The sequence below is a fragment of the Heptranchias perlo genome, unplaced genomic scaffold (genome assembly GCF_035084215.1).
Source record: "Heptranchias perlo isolate sHepPer1 unplaced genomic scaffold, sHepPer1.hap1 HAP1_SCAFFOLD_146, whole genome shotgun sequence".
Classification (NCBI taxonomy): domain Eukaryota; kingdom Metazoa; phylum Chordata; class Chondrichthyes; order Hexanchiformes; family Hexanchidae; genus Heptranchias; species Heptranchias perlo.
This window is the reverse complement of record NW_027138711.1, coordinates 635,001-658,177: the sequence shown is the minus strand read 5'-3', so window position 1 is coordinate 658,177 and position 23,177 is coordinate 635,001. Positions and strand designations below refer to the sequence as shown.

General features: G+C 55.5%; 1 protein-coding gene across 2 annotated transcripts in view; it reads right to left on the bottom strand.

Annotated features, from left to right (window-relative positions):
• LOC137309046 (uncharacterized) overlaps window positions 1–23,177 on the bottom strand; it is an 85,585-nt gene that overhangs the window by 12,702 nt on the left and 49,706 nt on the right. For both annotated transcript variants that reach the window (XM_067977382.1, XM_067977383.1), the window contains exons 3-7: window positions 17,358–17,447; window positions 12,698–12,863; window positions 10,283–10,525; window positions 6,194–6,436; window positions 4,533–4,775 (exon numbers count right to left, since the gene is read on the bottom strand). In XM_067977382.1, coding sequence (XP_067833483.1) covers window positions 4,533–4,775; window positions 6,194–6,436; window positions 10,283–10,525; window positions 12,698–12,863; window positions 17,358–17,447 — 985 coding nt within the window. The remainder of the gene's footprint in view (window positions 1–4,532; window positions 4,776–6,193; window positions 6,437–10,282; window positions 10,526–12,697; window positions 12,864–17,357; window positions 17,448–23,177) is intronic.

Below are 23,177 nucleotides of genomic sequence, written 5' to 3'. Positions count from 1 at the left end.
AGCCAAATATTGAGAAAAAAACAAGTCAGCTTGGAAGACAGGGCAAATATGTGAGGGCAAGGCTGGATGGCATCTATTTTAATGCAAGGAGTCTTGCGAATAAGGTGGATGAACTGAAGGTGTTGATAAACACATGGGAGTATGATATTGTTGCTGTCACAGAGACATAGTTGAGGGAGGGGCAAGACTGGCAGCTCAATATTCCGGGGTACAGAATCTTCAGGCGAGACAGAGGGGGAGGTATAAGAGGAGGGGGGGGTCGCAATATTAATTAAAGAATCAATTACTGCCATAAGGAGGGATGATATATTAGCAGGTTCCTCTAATGAGGCCATATGGGTGGAGCTTAAAAACAAAAAGGGGGCAAGCACTTTGATGGGAGTGTACTATAGGCCCCCAGTCAGGGGGAGATAGAGGAACAGATATGTAGGCAAATCTCAGAAAATTGTGCAAATAATAGGGTAATAATAGTGGGGGATTTCAACTTCCCCAATATTAACTGGGATACTCAGAGTGTAAAAGGCTTAGAGGGTACAAAATTCTTAACGTGCATCCAGGAGAGCTTTTTGAGCCAGCATGTAGAAAGTCCTACAAGAGAGGGGGCGGTACTGGACCTAATTCTCGGGAATGTAGCCGGCCAAGTGGAAGAAGTGCTAGTAGGTGAGCACTTTGGTGAGAGTGACCATAATTTGGTGAGATTTAAGGTGGTCATGGAAAAGGACAGGGAGGGGCCGGAAATAAAGGTTCTAAATTGGGGGAAGGCCGATTTTAATAGGATAAGGCAGGATCTGGCCAAAATGGACTGGGATCAGCTGCTTGTAGGAAAATCCGCATTGGAGCAATGGGAGTCTTTCAGAAGGGAGATTGAGACCATGCAATGGCAACATGTTCCCGTAAAGGTCAAGGGTGGTTCCAAGAACTCCAGGGAACCTTGGATGTCAGGGGATATACGAGAATGGATTAGGAAAAAAAGGAGGGCTTTTGGCAGATACAAAAGGCGAAAGACGGAGGAAGCCCTAGAGGAGTACAAAAAGTGCAGGGGGATACTTAAAAAAGAAATTAGGAGATCAAGGAGGGGCCATGAAATAACACTGGCGAGCAAAATAAAGGAAAATCCTAAGATGTTTTATAAGTATATTAAGGGTAAGAGGATGACTAGGGAAAAAATAGGGCCCATTCGGGACAAAAATGGCAATCTGTGTGTGGAGCCGGCAGATGTAGGAGGGGTTCTAAATGAATTTTTTGCATCTGTTTTCACTATGGAGAAGGACGATGTAGACATAGAAATACGGCAGGGGGACTGTGATATACTCGAACATATTAACATCGAGCGGGAGGAGGTATTGACGGTTTTAGCAGGCCTAAAAATGGATAAATCCCCAGGCCCAGACGAAATGTATCCCAGGCTACTGTGTGAGGCAAAGGAGAAGATTGCGGGGGCTCTAACACATATATTCAGAACCTCTCTGGCCACAGGGGATGTGCCAGAGGACTGGAGAACCGCTAATGTAGTACCATTATTCAAGAAGGGGAGTAGGGAGAAACCGGGGAACTACAGGCCAGTGAGCCTAACATCAGTGGTAGGAAAATTATTGGAAAAAATTCTGAAGGACAAAATTAGTCTCCACTTGGAGAAGCAAGGATTAATCAGGGATAGTCAACATGGCTTTGTCAAGGGAAGATCATGTCTGACTAATTTGATTGAATTTTTTGAGGGGGTGACTAGGCGTGTGGATGAGGGTAACGCAGTGGATGTGGTATACATGGATTTCAGTAAGGCCTTCGATAAAGTCCCGCACAGGAGACTGGTCAAGAAGGTACGAGCCCATGGAATCCAGGGTGCCTTGGCACTTTGGATACAAAACTGGCTTAGTGGCAGAAGGCAGAGGGTGATGGTCGAAGGTTGTTTTTGTGACTGGAAGCCTGTGGCCAGTGGGGTACCACAGGGATCGGTGCTGGGTCCCTTGCTGTTTGTGGTCTACATTAATGACTTGGATATGAATGTAAAAGGTATGATCAGTAAGTTCGCTGATGATACAAAAATTGGTAGGGTGGTAAATAGCGAGGAGGATAGCCTCAGTCTGCAGGATGATATAGATGGGTTGGTCAGATGGGCGGAACAGTGGCAAATGGAATTTAACCCGGAAAAGTGCGAGGTGATGCACTTTGGAGGGACTAACAAGGCAAGGGAATACACAATGAATGGGAGGACCCTAGGCAAGACAGAGGGTCAGAGGGATCTTGGTGTGCAAGTTCACAGATCCCTGAAGGCGGCGGAACAGGTAGATAAGGTGGTAAAGAAGGCATATGGGATACTTGCCTTTATTAGCCGAGGCATAGAATATAAGAGCAAGGAGGTTATGATGGAGCTGTATAAAACACTGGTTAGGCCACAGCTGGAGTACTGTGTGCAGTTCTGGTCGCCACACTACAGGAAGGATGTGATCGCTTTGGAGAGGGTGCAGAGGAGATTCACCAGGATGTTACCAGGGCTGGAGCGCTTCAGCTATGAAGAGAGACTGGGAAGATTGGGTTTGTTTTCCTTGGAGCAGAGGAGGCTGAGGGGGGACATGATTGAGGTGTACAAAATTATGAGGGGCACAGATAGGATGGATACTAAGGAGCTTTTTCCCTTCGTTGAGGGTTCTATAACAAGGGGACATAGATTCAAGGTAAAAGGCGGGAGGTTTAGAGGGGATTTGAGAAAGAACTTTTTCACCCAGAGGGTGGTTGGAGTCTGGAACTCACTGCCTGAAAGGGTTGTGGAGGCAGGAACCCTCACAACATTCAAGAAGCATTTGGATGAGCACTTGAAATGCCATAGCATACAAGGCTACGGACCAAATGCTGGAATATGGGATTAGAGTAGACAGGGCTTGATGGCCGGCGCGGACACGATGGGCCGAAGGGCCTCTATCCGTGCTGTATGACTCTATGACTCTAAGTGGAAACATCTTCTCTATGTTTACCCTATCAAACCCCTTCGTAATTTTAAAGACCTCTATCAGGTCACCCCTCAGTCTTCTCTTTTCGAGAGAAAAGAGCCCCAGCCTGTTCAGCCTTTCCTGATAGTTATAACCTCTCAGTTCTGGTATCATCCTTGTGAATCTTTTTTGCACCTTCTCCAGTGCCTCTATATCCTTTTTATAACATGGAGACCAGAACTGTTTACAATTCTCCAAGTGAGGTCTAACCAAGGTTCTATACAAGTTTAACATAACTTCTCTGCTTTTCAAAACAAGTTCAAACTCCACATGAGAAACTATTCACAAAATCTCGTCAACTGGCACTGGGGTGAAATGCTGAACTTTCACCCCTGGGACTGGGTCGAGCCAGAGGTCAGATGCTGCACTTTCACCCCTTGGATTAGGTGGAACCCGAGGTCAGAAGGTACATTTTGACCCCTGAGACTGGATGGAGCCAGAGGTCAAGCGCTGAACTTTCACCTCTGGGGCTGGGCGGAGCCGAGGAGTCCATGCACGAGTGGGGTTTCCCAGAGCCAATTCAAAATGGCGGATCTTGAACAGAGAGGAGCCATTCTTGTGGTGTGTGAGTGACCCCCAGTGATACACAGTGATACCCAGTGACTCTCAGTGACCCCCAGTGATACCCAGTGATTCTCGGTGACCCCCAGTGATACTCAGTGACCCCCAGTGATACCCAGTGATTCTCAGTGACCCCCAGTGATACCCAGTGACTCTCAGTGACCCCCAGTGATACCCAGTGACTCTCAGTGACCCCCAGTGATACCCAGTGACTCTCAGTGACCCCTTGTGATCCCAGTGACTCTCAGTGACCCCTTGTGATCCTAGTGACACTCAGTGACCCCCAGTGACCCCCAGTGACTCTCAGTGACCCCCAGTGATACCCAGTGACTCTCAGTGACCCCCAGTGATACCCAGTGACTCTCAGTGACCCCCAGTGATACCCAGTGACTCTCAGTGACCCCCAGTGATACCCAGTGACTCTCAGTGACCCCTTGTGATCCCAGTGACTCTCAGTGACCCCTTGTGATCCCAGTGACTCTCAGTGACCCCTTGTGATCCTAGTGACTCTCAGTGATACCCAGTGACCGCCAGTCGCCCCAAGTGATACCCAGTGACCCCCAGTGATACCCAGTGACACCCAATGACCACAGTGATACCAAATGACCACAGTGACACCCAGTGCAAGCCAATGACCCCCAATGATACCCAATGACCCCCAGTGATACCCAGTGACCCCCAGTGATACCCAGTGACACCCAATGACCACAGTGATACCAAATGACCACAGTGACACCCAGTGCAAGCCAATGACCCCCCAGTGCTACACAGTGACACCCAGTGATCACAGGGACAACAAGTTACCCAGTGACCACTTGTCTCACCGAGTCACTGCCAGTGACACCAGGTCACCCAGTGACCCCCAGCCCACGGTGCAGGTTTCCCACCTGCGATGACTGTGCCCCTGTCAGTATACAGAGAGGACGGTTCCTCCCATTCCCCCATTGCCGGGATCCTGTTCATTAGTTTGTGTCTGACGATCGTCACCTCCTGATAAGTGTCACTGTCCCGCGAGGTGCTCGCTGCTCCTTCCACTGTCCAGTGACGGGCATCGTGCGTGGTCTTGGGGTCGGCGGGGTCACAGGGCGGCGCTCCCGGTAACGAGGGCGATCCTGCACCGTCCTCCGGCACTTTGGGAACTGCGCCGCGAGCAGCCCCTTCTCCCACATCCCTGACGTTCAGCTTCTGCCTCCGGCCTTCACCGATCTCCTCGTAATGTATCTCAGGGCGCTGGGACCGGGATAAGAACAAACCGTCCGTCAGTTCACCAAATGTCTCACATAGAATTACATAGAATGTACAGCACAGAAACAGGCCATTCGGCCCCACTGCTCCATGCTGGTGTTTATGCTCCACACGAGCCTCCTCCCTCCCTACTTCATCTCACCCTCTCCCCCTATCAGCATATCCTTCTACTCCTTTCTCCCTCATGTGTTTATCGAGCTTCCCCTTAAATCCATCTCTGTTATTCACCTCAACCACTCCATGTGGGAGTGAGTTCCACATTCTCACCACTCTCTGGGTAAGGAAGTTTCTCCTGAATTCCCGATTGGATTTATTAGTGACTCTCTTATATTTATGGCCCCTAGTTCTGGTCACCCCCACAAGTAGAAACATCTTCTCTATGTTTACCCTATCAAACCCCTTCATAATTTTAAAGACCTCGATCAGGTCACCCCTCAGCCTTCTCTTTTCCAGAGAAAAGAGCCCCAGCCTGTTCAGCCTTTCCTGATAGTTATAACCTCTCAGCTCTGGTATCATCCTTGTAAATCTTTCTTGCACCTTCTCCAGTGCCTCTATATCCTTTCTATAACATGGAGACCAGAACTGTGCACAATTCTCCAAGTGTGGTCTAACCAAGGTTCTATACAAGTTTAACATAACTTCCTTACTTTTCAAAACAAGCTCTGTGAATCTTTGGAATTCTCTACCCCAGAGGGCTGTGGGTGCTCAGTCATTGAGAATATTCAAGACTGAGATGGATAGATTTTTGGACTCTCGGGGAATCAAGGGATATGGGGATCGGGCGGGAAAGTGGAGTTGAGGTCAAAGATCAGCCATGATCTCATTAAATGGCGGAGCAGGCTCGAGGGGCCGAATGGCCTACTCCTGCTCCTATTTCTTATGGTCTTAAGCTCAAACTCCCCCCGAAAATCTGTTCACAAAATCTCGTCAAAATCCACAGGTGTCAAATGCTGCACTTTCACCCCTGGGACTGGGTAGAGCCAAAGGTCAAAAGCTGCACTTTCACCCTGGAACATGTGGAGCCCGGGGTCAAATGATACATGTTGACCCCTGGTACTGGTAGAACAGGGGGTCAGTCGTTCAACTTTCACCTCCGGGGCTGGGAGGAGCCGAGAGAGCCATGCAGGAATGGGGTTTCCCAGAACCATTTCAAGGGGTGTGTCTTGATTAAACAGAGAGGAGCCAATCTCGTCGTGTGTGAGTGACCCTCAGTGACCCTCAGTGACCCCCAGTGACCTGCAGTGACATCCAATGACCCTCAGTGTCCCCCAGTGACCCCCAGCCCACGGTGCAGGTTTCCCACCTGCGATGACTGTGCCCCTGTCAGTATACAGAGAGGACGGTTCCTCCCATTCCCCCATTGCCGGGATCCTGTTCATTAGTTTGTGTCTGACGATCGTCACCTCCTGATAAGTGTCACTGTCCCGCGAGGCGCTCGCTGCTCCTTCCACTGTCCAGTGACGGGCATCGTGCGTGGTCTTGGGGTCGGCGGGGTCACAGGGCGGCGCTCCCGGTAACGAGGGCGATCCTGCACCGTCCTCCGGCACTTTGGGAACTGCGCCGCGAGCAGCCCCTTCTCCCACATCCCTGACGTTCAGCTTCTGCCTCCGGCCTTCACCGATCTCCTCGTAATGTATCTCAGGGCGCTGGGACCGGGATAAGAACAGACCGTCCGTCAGTTCACCAAATGTCTCACATAGAATTACATAGAATGTACAGCACAGAAACAGGCCATTCGGCCCCACTGGTCCATGCCGGAGTTTATGCTCCACACGAGCCTCCTCCCTCCCTACTTCATCTCCCCCTCTCCCCCTATCCTTCTATTCCTTTCTCCCTCATGTGTTTATCTAGCTTTATCTAGAAAATTGCCCAGGTATGTCCTGTCCACAAAAAGCAGGACAAATCCAATCCGGCCAATTACCGCCCCATCAGTCTACTTTCAATCATCAGCAAAGTGATGGAAGGTGTCGTCGACAGTGCTATCAAGCGGCACTTACTTACCAATAACCTGCTCACCGATGCTCAGTTTGGGTTCCGCCAGGACCACTCGGCTCCACACCTCATTACAGCCTTGGTCCAAACATGGACAAAAGAGCTGAATTCCAGAGGTGAGGTGAGAGTGACTGCCCTTGACATCAAGGCAGCATTTGACCGAGTGTGGCACCAAGGAGCCCGAGTAAAATTGAAGTCAATGGGAATCGGGGGAAAACTCTCCAGTGGCTGGAGTCATACCTAGCACAAAGGAAGATGGTAGTGGTTGTTGGAGGCCAATCATCTTAGCCCCAGGGCATTGCTGCAGGAGTTCCTCAGGGCAGTGTCCTAGGCCCAACCATCTTCAGCTGCTTCATCAATGACCTTCCCTCCATCATAAGGTCAGAAATGGGGATGTGCGCTGATGATTGCACAGTGTTCAGTTCCATTCACAACCCCTCAGATAATGAAGCAGTCCGAGCCCGCATGCAGCAAGACCTGGACAACATCCAGGCTTGGGCTCATAAGTGGCAAGTAACATTCGCGCCAGACAAGTGCCAGGCAATGACCATCTCCAACAAGAGAGAGTCTAACCACCTCCCCTTGACATTCAACGGCATTACCATCGCCGAATCCCCCACCATCAACATCCTGGGGGGTCACCATTGACCAGAAACTTAACTGGACCAGCCATATAAATACTGTGGCTACAAGAGCAGGTCAGAGGCTGGGTATTCTGTGGCGAGTGACTCACCTCCTGACTCCCCAAAGCCTTTCCACCATCTACAAGGCACAAGTCAGGAGTGTGATGGAATACTCTCCACTTGCCTGGATGAGTGCAGCTCCAACAACACTCAAGAAGCTCGACGCCATCCAGGACAAAGCAGCCCGCTTGATTGGCACCCCATCCACCACCCTAAACATTCACTCCCTTCACCACCGGCGCACCATGGCTGCAGTGTGTACCATCCACAGGATGCACTGCAGCAACTCGCCAAGGCTTCTTCGACAGCACCTCCCAAACCCGCGACCTCTACCACCTAGAAGGACAAGGGCAGCAGGTACATGGGGACAACACCACCTGCACGTTCCCCTCCAAGTCACACCCCATCCCGACTTGGAAATATATCGGCCGTTCCTTCATCGTCGCTGGGTCAAAATCCTGGAACTCCCTTCCTAACAGCACTGTGGGAGAACCGTCACCACACGGACTGCAGCGGTTCAAGAAGGCGGCTCACCACCACCTTCTCGAGGGCAATTAGGGATGGGCAATAAATGCCGGCCTCGCCAGCGACGCCCACATCCCATGAACGAATAAAAAATAAGCTTCCCTTTAAATGTATCTCTGTTATTTCCCTCAACCACTCCATGTGGGAGTGAGTTCCACATTCTCACCACTCTCTGGGTAAAGGAGTTTCTCCTGAATTCCCGATTGGATTTATTAGTGACTATCTTATATTTATGGCCCCCTAGTTCTGGTCTCCCCCACAAGTAGAAACATCTTCTCTATGTTTACCCTATCAAACCCTTTCATAATTTTAAAGACCTCTATCAGGTCACCCCTCAGCCTTCTCTTTTCTGGAGAAAAGAGCCCCAGTCTGTTCAGTCTTTCCTGATAGTTATAACCTCTCAGTTCTGGTATCATCCTTGTGAATCTTTTTTGCACCTTCTCCAGTGCCTCTATATCCTTTTTATAACATGGAGACCAGAACTGTGCACAATTCTCCAAGTGTGGTCTAACCCAGGTTCCATACAAGTTTAAAATAACTTCCCTAGAATCATAGAATCATAGAAGTTTACAACATGGAAACAGGCCCTTCGGCCCAACATGTCCATGTCGCCCAGTTTATACCACTAAGCTAGTCCCAATTGCCTGCACTTGGCCCATATCCCTCGATACCCATCTTACCCATGTAACTGTCCAAATGCTTTTTGAAAGACAAAATTGTACCCGCCTCTACTACTGCCTCTGGCAGCTCGTTCCAGACACTCACCACCCTTTGAGTGAAAAAATTGCCCCTCTGGACCCTTTTGTATCTCTCCCCTCTCACCTTAAATCTATGCCCCCTCGTTATAGACTCCCCTACCTTTGGGAAAAGATTTTGACTATCGACCTTATCTATGCCCCTCATTATTTTATAGACTTCTATAAGATCACCCCTTAACCTCCTACTCTCCAGGGAACTTCCCTACTTTTCAAAACAAGCTCTGTGAATATTTGGAATTCTCTATCCCAGAGGGCTGTGGGTGCTCAGTCATTGAGAATATTCAAGACTGAGATGGATAGATTTTTGGACTCTCGGGGAATCAAGGGATATGGGGATCGGGCGGGAAAGTGGAGTTGAGGTCGAAGATCAACCATCATCTGATTGAATAGCGGAACAGGCTTGAGGGGCCGAATGGCTTACTCCTGCTCCTATTTCTTATGCTCTTAAGCTCAAACTCCCCCCCGAGAATCTGTTCACAAAATCTCATCAACTTCTACAGGTGTCAGATGCTGCACTTTCACCCCTGGGACTGGGTGGAGCCAGAGGTCAAATGCTGCACTTTCACCCTGGAACATGTCGAGCCTGGGGTCAAATGATACACTTTGACCCCTGGTACTGGGTGCAGCCGTGAGTCAGACCTGAACTTTCACCTCTGGGGCTGGGAGGAGCCTCGAGGTCCATGCAGGAGTGGGGTTTCCCAGACCCATTTCAAAGGGGCGGGTCTTGATTAAACAGAGAGGAGCCAATCTCGTGGTGTGTGAGTGACCCCCAGTGTCCCTCAGTGTCCCCCAGTGACCCTCAGTGTCCCCCATTGACCCCCAGTGACCCTCAGTGTCCCTCAGTGACCCCCAGTGACCCTCAGTGTCCCCCATTGACCCCCAGTGACCCTCAGTGTCCCCCAGTGACCCTCAGTGTCCCCCATTGACCCCCAGTGACCCTCAGTGTCCCCCAGTGACCCTCAGTGACCCTCAGTGTCCCTCAGTGTCCCCCAGTGACCCTCAGTGTCCCCCAGTGACCCTCAGTGACCCTCAGTGTCCCTCAGTGTCCCCCAGTGACCCTCAGTGTCCCCCAGTGACCCTCAGTGACCCTCAGTGTCCCTCAGTGTCCCTCAGTGTCCCCCAGTGTCCCTCAGTGTCCCCCAGTGACCCTCAGTGTCCCTCAGTGACCCTCAGTGACCCTCAGTGTCCATCAGTGTCCCCCAGTGACCCCCAGTGACCCTCAGTGTCCCCCAGTGACCCTCAGTGACCCTCAGTGTCCCTCAGTGTCCCCCAGTGACCCTCAGTGTCCCCCAGTGACCCTCAGTGTCCCCCAGTGACCCTCAGTGACCCTCAGTGTCCCCCAGTGTCCCTCAGTGTCCCCCAGTGACCCTCAGTGTCCCTCAGTGACCCTCAGTGTCCCCCAGTGACCCCCAGCCCACGGTGCAGGTTTCCCACCTGCGATGACTGTGCCCCTGTCAGTATACAGAGAGGACGGTTCCTCCCATTCCCCCATTGCCGGGATCCTGTTCATTAGTTTGTGTCTGACGATCGTCACCTCCTGATAAGTGTCACTGTCCCGCGAGGTGCTCGCTGCTCCTTCCACCGTCCAGTGACGGGCATCGTGCGTGGTCTTGGGGTCGGCGGGGTCACAGGCCGGCGCTCCCGGTAACGAGGGCGATCCTGCGCCGTCCTCCGGCACTTTGGGAACTGCGCCGCGAGCAGCCCCTTCTCCCACATCCCTGACGTTCAGCTTCTGCCTCCGGCCTTCACCGATCTCCTCGTAATGTATCTCAGGGCGCTGGGACCGGGATAAGAACAAACCGTCCGTCAGTTCACCAAATGTTTTCTCCCACTTTTCAAAACAAGCTCAAACTCTCCACAAGGATCTGTTCGTAAAACCTCATCGACTGACACTGGTCAAACGATGCCCTTTAACCCCTGGGAATGGGTGAAGCCCAGGGTCAGATGCTGCCCTTTCACCCCCAGGACTGGGTGGACCAGGGGTTAGAAATTGCACTGAGGCCCAGGTGTATCGTACCTCAGGCCCAGGCCAGTTGTATCGTATCTCACTATAGGCCCAGGCCAGGTGTATCATGTATCACTGTAGGCCGAGGCTAGGTGTATCGTATCTCTCTGTAGGCCCAGGCTAGGTGTATCGTATCTCACTGTAGGCCCAGGCCAGGTGTATCGTATCTCACTGTAGGCCCAGGCCAGGTGTATCGTATCTCACTGTAGGCCCAGGCCAGGTGTATTGTATCTCACTGTAGGCCCAGGCCAGGTGTATTGTATCTCACTGTAGGCCCAGGCCAGGTGTATTGTAACTCACTGTGGGCCCAAGCCCAGGTGTATCGTACCTCAGGCCCAGGCCCAGGTGTATCGTACCTCAGGCCCTGGCCCAGGTGTATCGTACCTCAGGCCCAGGCCCAGGTGTATCGTACCTCAGGCCCAGGCCAAGGTGTATCGTATCTCACTGTAGGCCCAGGTCCAGGTGTATCGTACCTCAGGCCCAGGCCCAGGTGTATCGTACCTCAGGCCCAGGCCCAGGTGTATCGTACCTCAGGCCCAGGCCCAGGTGTATCGTACCTCAAGCCCAGGCCAAGGTGTATCGTATCTCACTGTAGGCCCAGGTCCAGGTGTATCGTATCTCACTGTAGGCCCAGGCCCAGGTGTGTCGTACCTCAGGCCCAGGTCCAGGTGTATCGTATCTCACTGTAGGCCCAGGCCCAGGTATATCGTATCTCACTGTAGGCCCAGGTCCAGGTGTATCGTATTTCACTGTAGGCCCAGGTCTAGGTGTATTGTATCTCACTGTAGGCCCAGGTCTAGGTGTATCGTACCTCACTGTCGGCCCAGGCCCAGGTGTATCGTATCTCACTGTAAGCCCAGGCCCAGGTGTATCGTATCTCATTGTAGGCCCAGGCCCAGGTGTATCGTATCTCACTGTAGGCCCAGGTCTAGGTGTATTGTATCTCACTGTAGGCCCAGGTCTCGGTGTATCGTACCTCACTGTAAGCCCAGGTCTAGGTGTATCGTACCTCACTGTAGGCCCAGGTCCAGGTGTATCGTACCTCACTGTAGGCCCAGGCCCAGGTGTATCGTACCTCACTGTAGGCCCAGGCCCAGGTGTATCGTATCTCACTGTAGGCCCAGATCCAGGTGTATCGTACCTCAGGCCCAGATCCAGGTGTATCGTATCTCACTGTAGGCCCAGGCCCAGGTGTATCGTATCTCACTGTAGGCCCAGGCCCAGGTGTATCGTACCTCAGGCCCAGGCCCATGTGTATCGTATCTCACTGTAGGCCCAGGCCCAGGTGTATCGTACCTCAGGCCCAGGTCCAGGTGTATCGTATCTCACTGTAGGCCCAGGCCCAGGTGTATCGTACCTCAGGCCCAGATCCAGGTGTATCGTATCTCACTGTAGGCCCAGGACCAGGTGTATCGTACCTCAGGCCCATGTCCAGGTGTATCGTATCTCACTGTAGGCCCAGGCCCAGGTGTATCGTACCTCAGGCCCAGGTCCAGGTGTATCGTACCTCAGGCCCAGGTCCAGGTGTATCGTACCTCAGGCCCAGGTCCAGGTGTATCGTATCTCACTGTAGGCCCAGGCCCAGGTGTATCGTACCTCAGGCCCAGGTCCAGGTGTATCGTACCTCACTGTAGGCCCAGGTCCAGGTGTATCGTACCTCACTGTAGGCCCAGGCCCAGGTGTATCGTACCTCACTGTAGGCCCAGGCCCAGGTGTATCGTACCTCAGGCCCAGGTCCAGGTGTATCGTACCTCACTGTAGGCCCAGGTCCAGGTGTATCGTACCTCACTGTAGGCCCAGGTCCAGGTGTATCGTACCTCACTGTAGGCCCAGGCCCAGGTGTATCGTATCTCACTGTAGGCCCAGGCCCAGGTGTATCGTACCTCAGGCCCAGGCCCAGGTGTATCGTATCTCACTGTAGGCCCAGGCCCAGGTGTATCGTACCTTACTGCAGGCTGTAGTCAGGTATTCCACAAACGGTAGGATTGGGGCCTTCTTGTGGTACTGCAGCAGCTCGATTACACTGTTGTGCAGACGCTGGTCTCCCTGAATCAGGTACTGCCCGTTCGGTAGCTGGTCGATGATGAAGTGACGACACCGGTCAGTCCCACTGGGCCAGGAAACAGGGAGAAGAGTCTGTTACCACGGTTACTGCAAGCATCAACATCCCAGCAACATACCCACATTCTCCTCCTCCGCGTCCTGCTCTCCCGCTCACACTCAGAGGTCAAGGGTCAATGGAAGGGGCTTGTTCCCAGCGGAGAGGCTCAGCGACCTCTCACTATTCTCTGGCCTCCTTCCCATCCTGGGGACCATTGTGGACGCCCAATGTCAGCATCAGGTTAGGTACAGCACGGAGTCAGTACTGAGGGAGCGCTGCACTGTCGGAGGGTCAGTACTGAGGGAGTGCTGCACTGTCGGAGGGTCAGTACTGAGGGAGCGCTGCACTGTCGGAGGGTCAGTACTGAGGGAGCGCTGCACTGTCGGAGGGTCAGTACTGAGGGAGCGCTGCACTGTCGGAGGGTCAGTACTGAGGGAGCGCTGCACTGTCGGAGGGTCAGTACTGAGGGAGCGCTGCACTGTCGGAGGGTCAGTACTGAGGGAGCGCCGCACTGTCGGAGGGTCAGTACTGAGGGAGTGCTGCACTGTCGGAGGGTCAGTACTGAGGGAGCGCCGCACTGTCGGAGGGTCAGTACTGAGGGAGCGCCGCACTGTCGGAGGGTCAGTACTGAGGGAGCGCCGCACTGTCGGAGGGTCAGTACTGAGGGAGTGCCGCACTGTCGGAGGGTCGGTACTGAGGGAGCGCCACACTGTCGGAGGGTCGGTACTGAGGGAGCGCTGCACTGTCGGAGGGTCAGTACTGAGGGAGCGCTGCACTGTCGGAGGGTCAGTACTGAGGGAGTGCTGCACTGTCGGAGGGTCAGTACTGAGGGAGTGCTGCACTGTCGGAGGGTCAGTACTGAGGGAGTGCCGCACTGTCGGAGGGTCAGTACTGAGGGAGCGCTGCACTGTCGGAGGGTCAGTACTGAGGGAGTGCTGCACTGTCGGAGGGTCAGTACTGAGGCAGTGCTGCACTGTCGGAGGGTCAGTACTGAGGGAGCGCTGCACTGTCGGAGGGTCAGTACTGAGGGAGCGCTGCACTGTCGGAGGGTCAGTACTGAGGGAGCGCCGCACTGTCGGAGGGTCAGTACCGAGGGAGCGCTGCACTGTCGGAGGGTCAGTACTGAGGGAGTGTTGCACTGTCGGAGGGTCAGTACTGAGGGAGCGCTGCACTGTCAGAGGGTCAGTACTGAGGGAGCGCTGCACTGTCGGAGGGTCAGTACTGAGGGAGCCCTGCACTGTCGGAGGGTCAGTACTGAGGGAGAGCTGCACTGTCAGAGGGTCAGTACTGAGGGAGAGCTGCACTGTCGGAGGGTCGGTACTGAGGGAGCGCCGCACTGTCGGAGGGTCAGTACTGAGGGAGTGCTGCACTGTCAGAGGGTCAGTACTGAGGGAGTGCCGCACTGTCGGAGGGTCGGTACTGAGGGAGTGCCGCACTGTCGGAGGGTCAGTACTGAGGGAGTGCTGCACTGTCGGAGGGTCAGTACTGAGGGAGCGCTGCACTGTCAGAGGGTCAGTACTGAGGGAGTGCTGCACTGTCAGAGGGTCAGTACTGAGGGAGTGCTGCACTGTCGGAGGGTCAGTACTGAGGGAGCGCTGCACTGTCGGAGGGTCAGTACTGAGGGAGCCCTGCACTGTCGGAGGGTCAGTACTGAGGGAGTGCCGCACTGTCAGAGGGTCAGTACTGAGGGAGTGCTGCACTGTCGGAGGGTCAGTACTGAGGGAGTGCTGCACTGTCGGAGGGTCAGTACTGAGGGAGTGCTGCACTGTCAGAGGGTCAGTACTGAGGGAGTGCTGCACTGTCAGAGGGGCCGTCTTTCAGATGAGACATTAAACCGAGGCCCCGTCTGCCCCTCTCAGGTGAGTGTAAAAGATCCCACGGCCCATTATTGGAAGAAGGGGGTATTCTCCCGGTGTCCTGGGGCCGATATTTACCCCTCAACCAACATCAGTAAAAAAAACAGATTTTCTGATCTCTTACTGTGTGAAATGGCTGCAATATTTCCCGACATAACAGCAGACGCTGCTCTTGAACGCTCTTAATTTGATCACAGGTGTTTTGGGATGCTTGAGAGCGTGATATGTAAAGAGTGTTATTGGTGATTAGAATATTTTTTCCTCCCCTCCTAAAATTGTTCCTGGGAACAAACCGGGTTTGCGCACTGATCTGACTGACTGTTAATCACCTGGTTATTTTTCTGGACGTTCAGCCCCTCTAACCTGCTCCTCCTCTCAGTTCGATCATTACCGATCTGTAGCCCAACTCCATCTGCCCGCCTTTGCTCCAAATCCCTCGATACCCAATAAAAATCGATCGATCTCAGTCTTGAAAGCTCCAATTGACCCCCGGCCTCAGCTTTTGGGGGGAGAGAGTTCCAGATTCCCACTCCCCTTTGTGTGAGGAAGTGCTTCCTGACATCACCCCTGAACGGCCTGGCTCTAATTTTAAGGTTCTGCCCCCTTGTTCTGGACTCCCCCCACCAGAGGAAATAGTTTCTCTCTATCGACCCTATCAAATCCTTCAATCATCTCAAACCCCTCGATTAGAATCTTCTACACTCGAGGGAATACAAGCCCACTGTTTGCCTCTGTTTCGGAAGAAGGAATCAAATACTAAACTGCGTTTTACCAAATATGACACAGCCTCCTGACCCGATCAGTCACGATGAACTAACAGGGGCAACTACTGCAGTTCCACAGGAGACCGCTGGATGGCAGCCTGGTACAGGTCCCCGTCCTGCGGGGTAACGGAGGGGGTTAACGGGGGGAGGAGTCGGAGAGCCACACTGCCAGAGGCTGGGCTGAGACCTTTCATAAATGGACTCTCTCCCCTTCCCCCCGTGTGTTAAACTTGTATCGAACCTTGCTCAGACCACACTTGGAGCATGGTGCCCAGTTCTGGTCTCCAGGTTATAGAGAGGGTGTAGAGGCACCGGAGAGGGTGCAAAGAAAGATTTACAAGGATGATACCGGAACTGAGAGGTTCAAAGGATCAGGAAAGACTGAACAGGATGTGAGGGTCAGTGAGGTCGGAGGGTCAGTGAGGTCGGAGGGTCAGTGAGGTCGGAGGGTCAGTGAGGTCGGAGGGTCAGTGAGGTCGGAGGGTCAGTGAGGTCGGAGGGTCAGTGTGGTCGGAGGGTCAGTGAGGTCGGAGGGTCAGTGAGGTCAGAGAGTCAGTGAGGCCGGAGGGTCAGTGAGGTCGGAGGGTCAGTGAGGTCAGAGGGTCAGTGAGGTCAGAGAGTCAGTGAGGTCGGAGGGTCAGTGAGGTCAGAGGGTCAGTGAGGTCAGAGAGTCAGTGAGGCCGGAGGGTCAGTGAGGTCGGAGGGTTAGTGAGGTCAGAGAGTCAGTGAGGCCGGAGGGTCAGTGAGGTCGGAGGGTCAGTGAGGTCAGAGTCAGTGAGGCCGGAGGGTCAGTGAGGTCAGAGGGTCAGTGAGGTCGGAGAGTCAGTGAGGTCGGAGGGTCAGTGAGGTCAGAGGGTCAGTGAGGTCAGAGGGTCAGTGAGGCCGGAGGGTCAGTGAGGCCGGAGGGTCAGTGAGGTCATAGAGTCAGTGAGGTCAGAGAGTCAGTGAGGCCGGAGGGTCAGTGAGGTCGGAGGGTCAGTGAGGTCAGAGAGTCAGTGAGGTCGGAGGGTCAGTGAGGTCAGAGAGTCAGTGAGGTCGGAGAGTCAGTGAGGTCAGAGAGTCAGTGAGGTCAGAGGGTCAGTGAGGTCAGAGAGTCAGTGAGGTCAGAGGGTCAGTGAGGTCAGAGAGTCAGTGAGGCCGGAGGGTCAGTGAGGTCGGAGGGTCAGTGAGGTCGGAGGGTCAGTGAGGTCGGAGGGTCAGTGAGGTCGGAGGGTCAGTGAGGCCAGAGAGTCAGTGAGGTCAGAGAGTCAGTGAGGTCGGAGGGTCAGTGAGGCCAGAGAGTCAGTGAGGCCAGAGAGTCAGTGAGGTCGGAGAGTCAGTGAGGTCAGAGAGTCAGTGAGGTCAGAGAGTCAGTGAGGTCGGAGGGTCAGTGAGGTCGGAGAGTCAGTGAGGTCGGAGGGTCAGTGAGGTCGGAGGGTCAGTGAGGCCGGAGGGTCAGTCAGTGAGGTTGGAAGGTCAGTGAGGTCGGAGATCGATTGGTGAGGCCGGAGGTCAGTTGGTGAGTCATAGAGTCATAGAGTTATACAGCACGGATAGAGGCCCTTCGGCCCATCGTGTCCGCGCCGGCCATCAAGCCCTGTCTACTCTAATCCCATATTCCAGCATTTGGTCCGTAGCCTTGTATGCTATGGCATTTCAAGTGCTCATCCAAATGCTTCTTGAATGTTGTGAGGGTTCCTGCCTCCACAACCCTTTCAGACAGTGAGTTCCAGACTCCAACCACCCTCTGGGTGAAAAAGTTCTTTCTCAAATCCCCTCTAAACCTCCCGCCTTTTACCTTGAGGTCGGAGGTCGGTCCGTGAGGGAATGGGGAGTTTACCTTGCTGTGTGAGGGATGGGCTGCAGTAATTTGTGGAGCGCCAGTAACCGAGGGTGGGTCGTACCTGTAGGAGAGCACTATTCCCGCCTGACTTTCACTCAATCGAAGCAGGAAACATCCCAGAGGCCGATCCTGGAGCAGCTCCTCCGCCTCCCTGTGGAAAACAGACAAAAACAAGCTTCAAAATGTTAACTGACCGCGTGTCGGGAGACTGACCTCTCAGACCGACCTCTCCCACACCGACCTCTCCCAGACTGACCTCTCCCACTGACCCCTCCCACACTGACCTCTCCCAGACTGACCTCTCCCACTGACCCCTCCCACACTGACCTCTCCCACACTGACCTCTCAGACCGACCTCTCCCACACTGACCTCTCCCACACTGACCTCTCCCACACTGACCCCTCCCACACTGACCTCTCCCACACTGACCTCTCAGACCGACCTCTCCCACACTGACCCCTCCCACACTGACCTCTCCCACACTGACCTCTCCCACACTGACCTCTCCCACACTGACCTCTCCCACACTGACCTCTCAGACCGACCTCTCCCACACTGACCCCTCCCACACTGACCTCTCCCACACTGACCCCTCCCACACTGACCTCTCCCACACTGACCTCTCCCACACTGACCCCTCCCACACTGACCTCTCCCAAACTGACCTCTCAGACCGACCTCTCCCACACTGACCCCTCCCACACTGACCTCTCCCACACTGACCCCTCCCACACTGACCTCTCCCACACTGACCTCTCCCACACTGACCTCTCAGACCGACCTCTCCCACACTGACCCCTCCCACACTGACCTCTCCCACACTGACCTCTCCCACACTGACCTCTCAGACCGACCTCTCCCACACTGACCTCTCCCACACTGACCTCTCCCACACTGACCTCTCCCACACTGACCTCTCAGACCGACCTCTCCCACACTGACCTCTCCCACACTGACCTCTCCCACACTGACCCCTCCCACACTGACCTCTCCCACACTGACCTCTCCCACACTGACCTCTCCCACACTGACCCCTCCCACACTGACCCCTCCCACACTGACCCCTCCCACACTGACCCCTCCCACACTGACCCCTCCCACACTGACCCCTCCCACACTGACCTCTCCCACACTGACCTCTCCCACACTGACCTCTCAGACCGACCTCTCCCACACTGACCTCTCCCAGACTGACCTCTCCCACACTGACCTCTCCCACACTGACCTCTCCCACACTGACCTCTCCCACACTGACCTCTCCCACACTGACCGCTCCCACACTGACCTCTCCCACACTGACCTCTCCCACACTGACCTCTCCCACACTGACCTCTCCCACACTGACCCCTCCCACACCGACCTCTCCCACACTGACCTCTCCCACACTGACCTCTCCCACACTGACCTCTCAGACCGACCTCTCCCACACTGACCTCTCCCACACTGACCCCTCCCACACCGACCTCTCCCACACTGACCTCTCAGACCGACCTCTCCCACACTGACCCCTCCCACACTGACCCCTCCCACACTGACCTCTCCCACATCAACCTCTCCCAGACTGACCTCTCAGACCGACCTCTCCCACACTGACCCCTCCCACACTGACCCCTCCCACACTGACCTCTCCCACACCGACCTCTCCCACACTGACCCCTCCCACACTGACCCCTCCCACACTGACCTCTCCCACACTGACCCCTCCCACACTGACCTCTCCCACACTGACCTCTCAGACCGACCTCTCCCACATCGACCTCTCCCACACTGACCTCTCCCACACTGACCCCTCCCACACTGACCTCTCCCACACTGACCTCTCAGACCGACCTCTCCCACACTGACCTCTCCCACACTGACCCCTCCCACACCGACCTCTCCCACACTGACCTCTCCCACACTGACCTCTCCCACACTGACCTCTCAGACCGACCTCTCCCACACTGACCTCTCCCACACTGACCTCTCAGACCGACCTCTCCCACACTGACCACTCCCACACTGACCTCTCCCACACTGACCCCTCCCACACTGACCTCTCCCACACTGACCTCTCAGACCGACCTCTCCCACACTGACCTCTCCCACACTGACCTCTCCCACACTGACCTCTCAGACTGACCTCTCCCACACTGACCTCTCCCACACTGACCCCTCCCACACTGACCTCTCAGACTGACCTCTCCCACACTGACCTCTCCCACACTGACCCCTCCCACACTGACCTCTCCCACACTGACCTCTCAGACTGACCTCTCCCACACTGACCTCTCCCACACTGACCCCTCCCACACTGACCTCTCCCACACTGACCTCTCCCACACTGACACCTCCCACACTGACCTCTCCCACACTGACCACTCCCACACTGACCTCTCCCACACTGACCCCTCCCACACTGACCTCTCCCACACTGACCTCTCAGACCGACCTCTCCCACACTGACCTCTCCCACACTGACCTCTCCCACACTGACCTCTCCCACACTGACCTCTCCCACACTGACCTCTCAGACCGACCTCTCCCACACTGACCTCTCCCACACTGACCTCTCCCACACTGACCTCTCAGACTGACCTCTCCCACACTGACCTCTCCCACACTGACCCCTCCCACACTGACCTCTCAGACTGACCTCTCCCACACCGACCTCTCCCTCACTGACCCCTCCCACACTGACCCCTCCCACACTGACCCCTCCCACACTGACCTCTCCCACACTGACCTCTCAGACTGACCTCTCCCACACTGACCCCTCCCACACTGACCCCTCCCACACTGACCCCTCCCACACTGACCTCTCCCACACTGACCTCTCAGACTGACCTCTCCCACACTGACCTCTCCCACACTGACCCCTCCCACACTGACCCCTCCCACACTGACCCCTCCCACACTGACCCCTCCCACACTGACCTCTCCCACACTGACCTCTCAGACTGACCTCTCCCACACTGACCTCTCCCACACTGACCCCTCCCACACTGACCTCTCCCACACCGACCTCTCCCACACTGACCTCTCCCACACTGACCTCTCAGACCGACCTCTCCCACACTGACCCCTCCCACACTGACCTCTCCCACACTGACCTCTCAGACTGACCTCTCCCACACTGACCTCTCCCACACTGACCCCTCCCACACTGACCTCTCCCACACTGACCTCTCAGACTGACCTCTCCCACACTGACCTCTCCCACACTGACCCCTCCCACACTGACCCCTCCCACACTGACCCCTCCCACACTGACCTCTCCCACACTGACCTCTCCCACACTGACCTCTCAGACCGACCTCTCCCACACTGACCTCTCCCACACTGACCTCTCCCACACTGACCTCTCCCACACTGACCTCTCCCACACTGACCTCTCCCACACTGACCCCTCCCACACTGACCTCTCAGACCGACCTCTCCCACACTGACCTCTCCCACACTGACCTCTCCCACACTGACCTCTCCCACACTGACCTCTCCCATACTGACCCCTCCCACTCTGACCTCTCCCACACTGACCCCTCCCACACTGACCTCTCCCACACTGACCCCTCCCACACTGACCCCTCCCACACTGACCCCTCCCACACTGACCTCTCCCACACTGACCCCTCCCACACTGACCCCTCCCACACTGACCTCTCCCACACTGACCTCTCAGACCGACCTCTCCCACACTGACCCCTCCCACACTGACCCCTCCCACACTGACCTCTCCCACACTGACCTCTCCCACACTGACCTCTCAGACCGACCTCTCCCACACTGACCCCTCCCACACTGACCCCTCCCACACTGACCTCTCCCACACTGACCTCTCCCACACTGACCTCTCCCACACTGACCTCTCCCACACTGACCTCTCCCACACTGACCCCTCCCACACTGACCCCTCCCACACTGACCCCTCCCACACTGACCTCTCCCACACTGACCTCTCAGACTGACCTCTCCCACACTGACCTCTCCCACACTGACCCCTCCCACACTGACCTCTCCCACACCGACCTCTCCCACACTGACCTCTCCCACACTGACCTCTCAGACCGACCTCTCCCACACTGACCCCTCCCACACTGACCTCTCCCACACTGACCTCTCAGACTGACCTCTCCCACACTGACCTCTCCCACACTGACCCCTCCCACACTGACCCCTCCCACACTGACCCCTCCCACACTGACCTCTCCCACACTGACCTCTCCCACACTGACCTCTCAGACCGACCTCTCCCACACTGACCTCTCCCACACTGACCTCTCCCACACTGACCTCTCCCACACTGACCTCTCCCACACTGACCCCTCCCACACTGACCTCTCCCACACTGACCTCTCAGACCGACCTCTCCCACACTGACCTCTCCCACACTGACCTCTCCCACACTGACCTCTCCCACACTGACCCCTCCCACTCTGACCTCTCCCACACTGACCCCTCCCACACTGACCTCTCCCACACTGACCTCTCCCACACTGACCCCTCCCACACTGACCTCTCCCACACTGACCTCTCCCACACTGACCCCTCCCACACTGACCTCTCCCACACTGACCTCTCAGACCGACCTCTCCCACACTGACCTCTCCCACACTGACCCCTCCCACACTGACCTCTCCCACACTGACCCCTCCCACACTGACACCTCCCACACTGACCTCTCCCACACTGACCCCTCCCACACTGACCCCTCCCACACTGACCTCTCCCACACTGACCTCTCAGACCGACCTCTCCCACACTGACCCCTCCCACACTGACCCCTCCCACACTGACCTCTCCCACACTGACCTCTCCCACACTGACCTCTCAGACCGACCTCTCCCACACTGACCCCTCCCACACTGACCCCTCCCACAATGACCTCTCCCACACTGACCTCTCCCACACTGACCTCTCACACCGACCTCTCCCACACTGACCTCTCCCAGACTGACCTCTCCCACACTGACCTCTCCCACACTGACCTCTCAGACTGACCTCTCCCACACTGACCTCTCCCACACTGACCCCTCCCACACTGACCTCTCAGACTGACCTCTCCCACACTGACCTCTCCCACACTGACCCCTCCCACACTGACCTCTCCCACACTGACCCCTCCCACACTGACCTCTCCCACACTGACCTCTCCCACACTGACCTCTCCCACACTGACCTCTCAGACCGACCTCTCCCACACTGACCTCTCCCACACTGACCCCTCCCACACTGACCTCTCCCACACTGACCTCTCCCACACTGACCCCTCCCACACTGACCTCTCCCACACTGACCCCTCCCACACTGACCCCTCCCACACTGACCTCTCCCACACTGACCCCTCCCACACTGACCTCTCCCACACTGACCCCTCCCACACTGACCTCTCCCACACTGACCCCTCCCACACTGACCCCTCCCACACTGACCTCTCTGACACTGACCTCTCCCACACTGACCTCTCCCACACTGACCTCTCCCACACTGACCCCTCCCACACTGACCTCTCCCACACTGACCTCTCCCACACTGACCTCTCCCACACCGACCTCTCACACACTGACCTCTCCCACACTGACCTCTCCCACACTGACCTCTCCCACACTGACCCCTCCCACACTGACCTCTCCCACACTGACCTCTCAGACCGACCTCTCCCACACTGACCCCTCCCACACTGACCTCTCCCACACTGACCTCTCCCACACTGACGTCTCCCACACTGACCTCTCAGACCGACCTCTCCCACACTGACCCCTCCCACACTGACCTCTCCCACACTGACCTCTCAGACCGACCTCTCCCACACTGACCCCTCCCACACTGACCCCTCCCACACTGACCTCTCCCACACTGACCTCTCCCACACTGACCTCTCCCACACTGACCTCTCACACC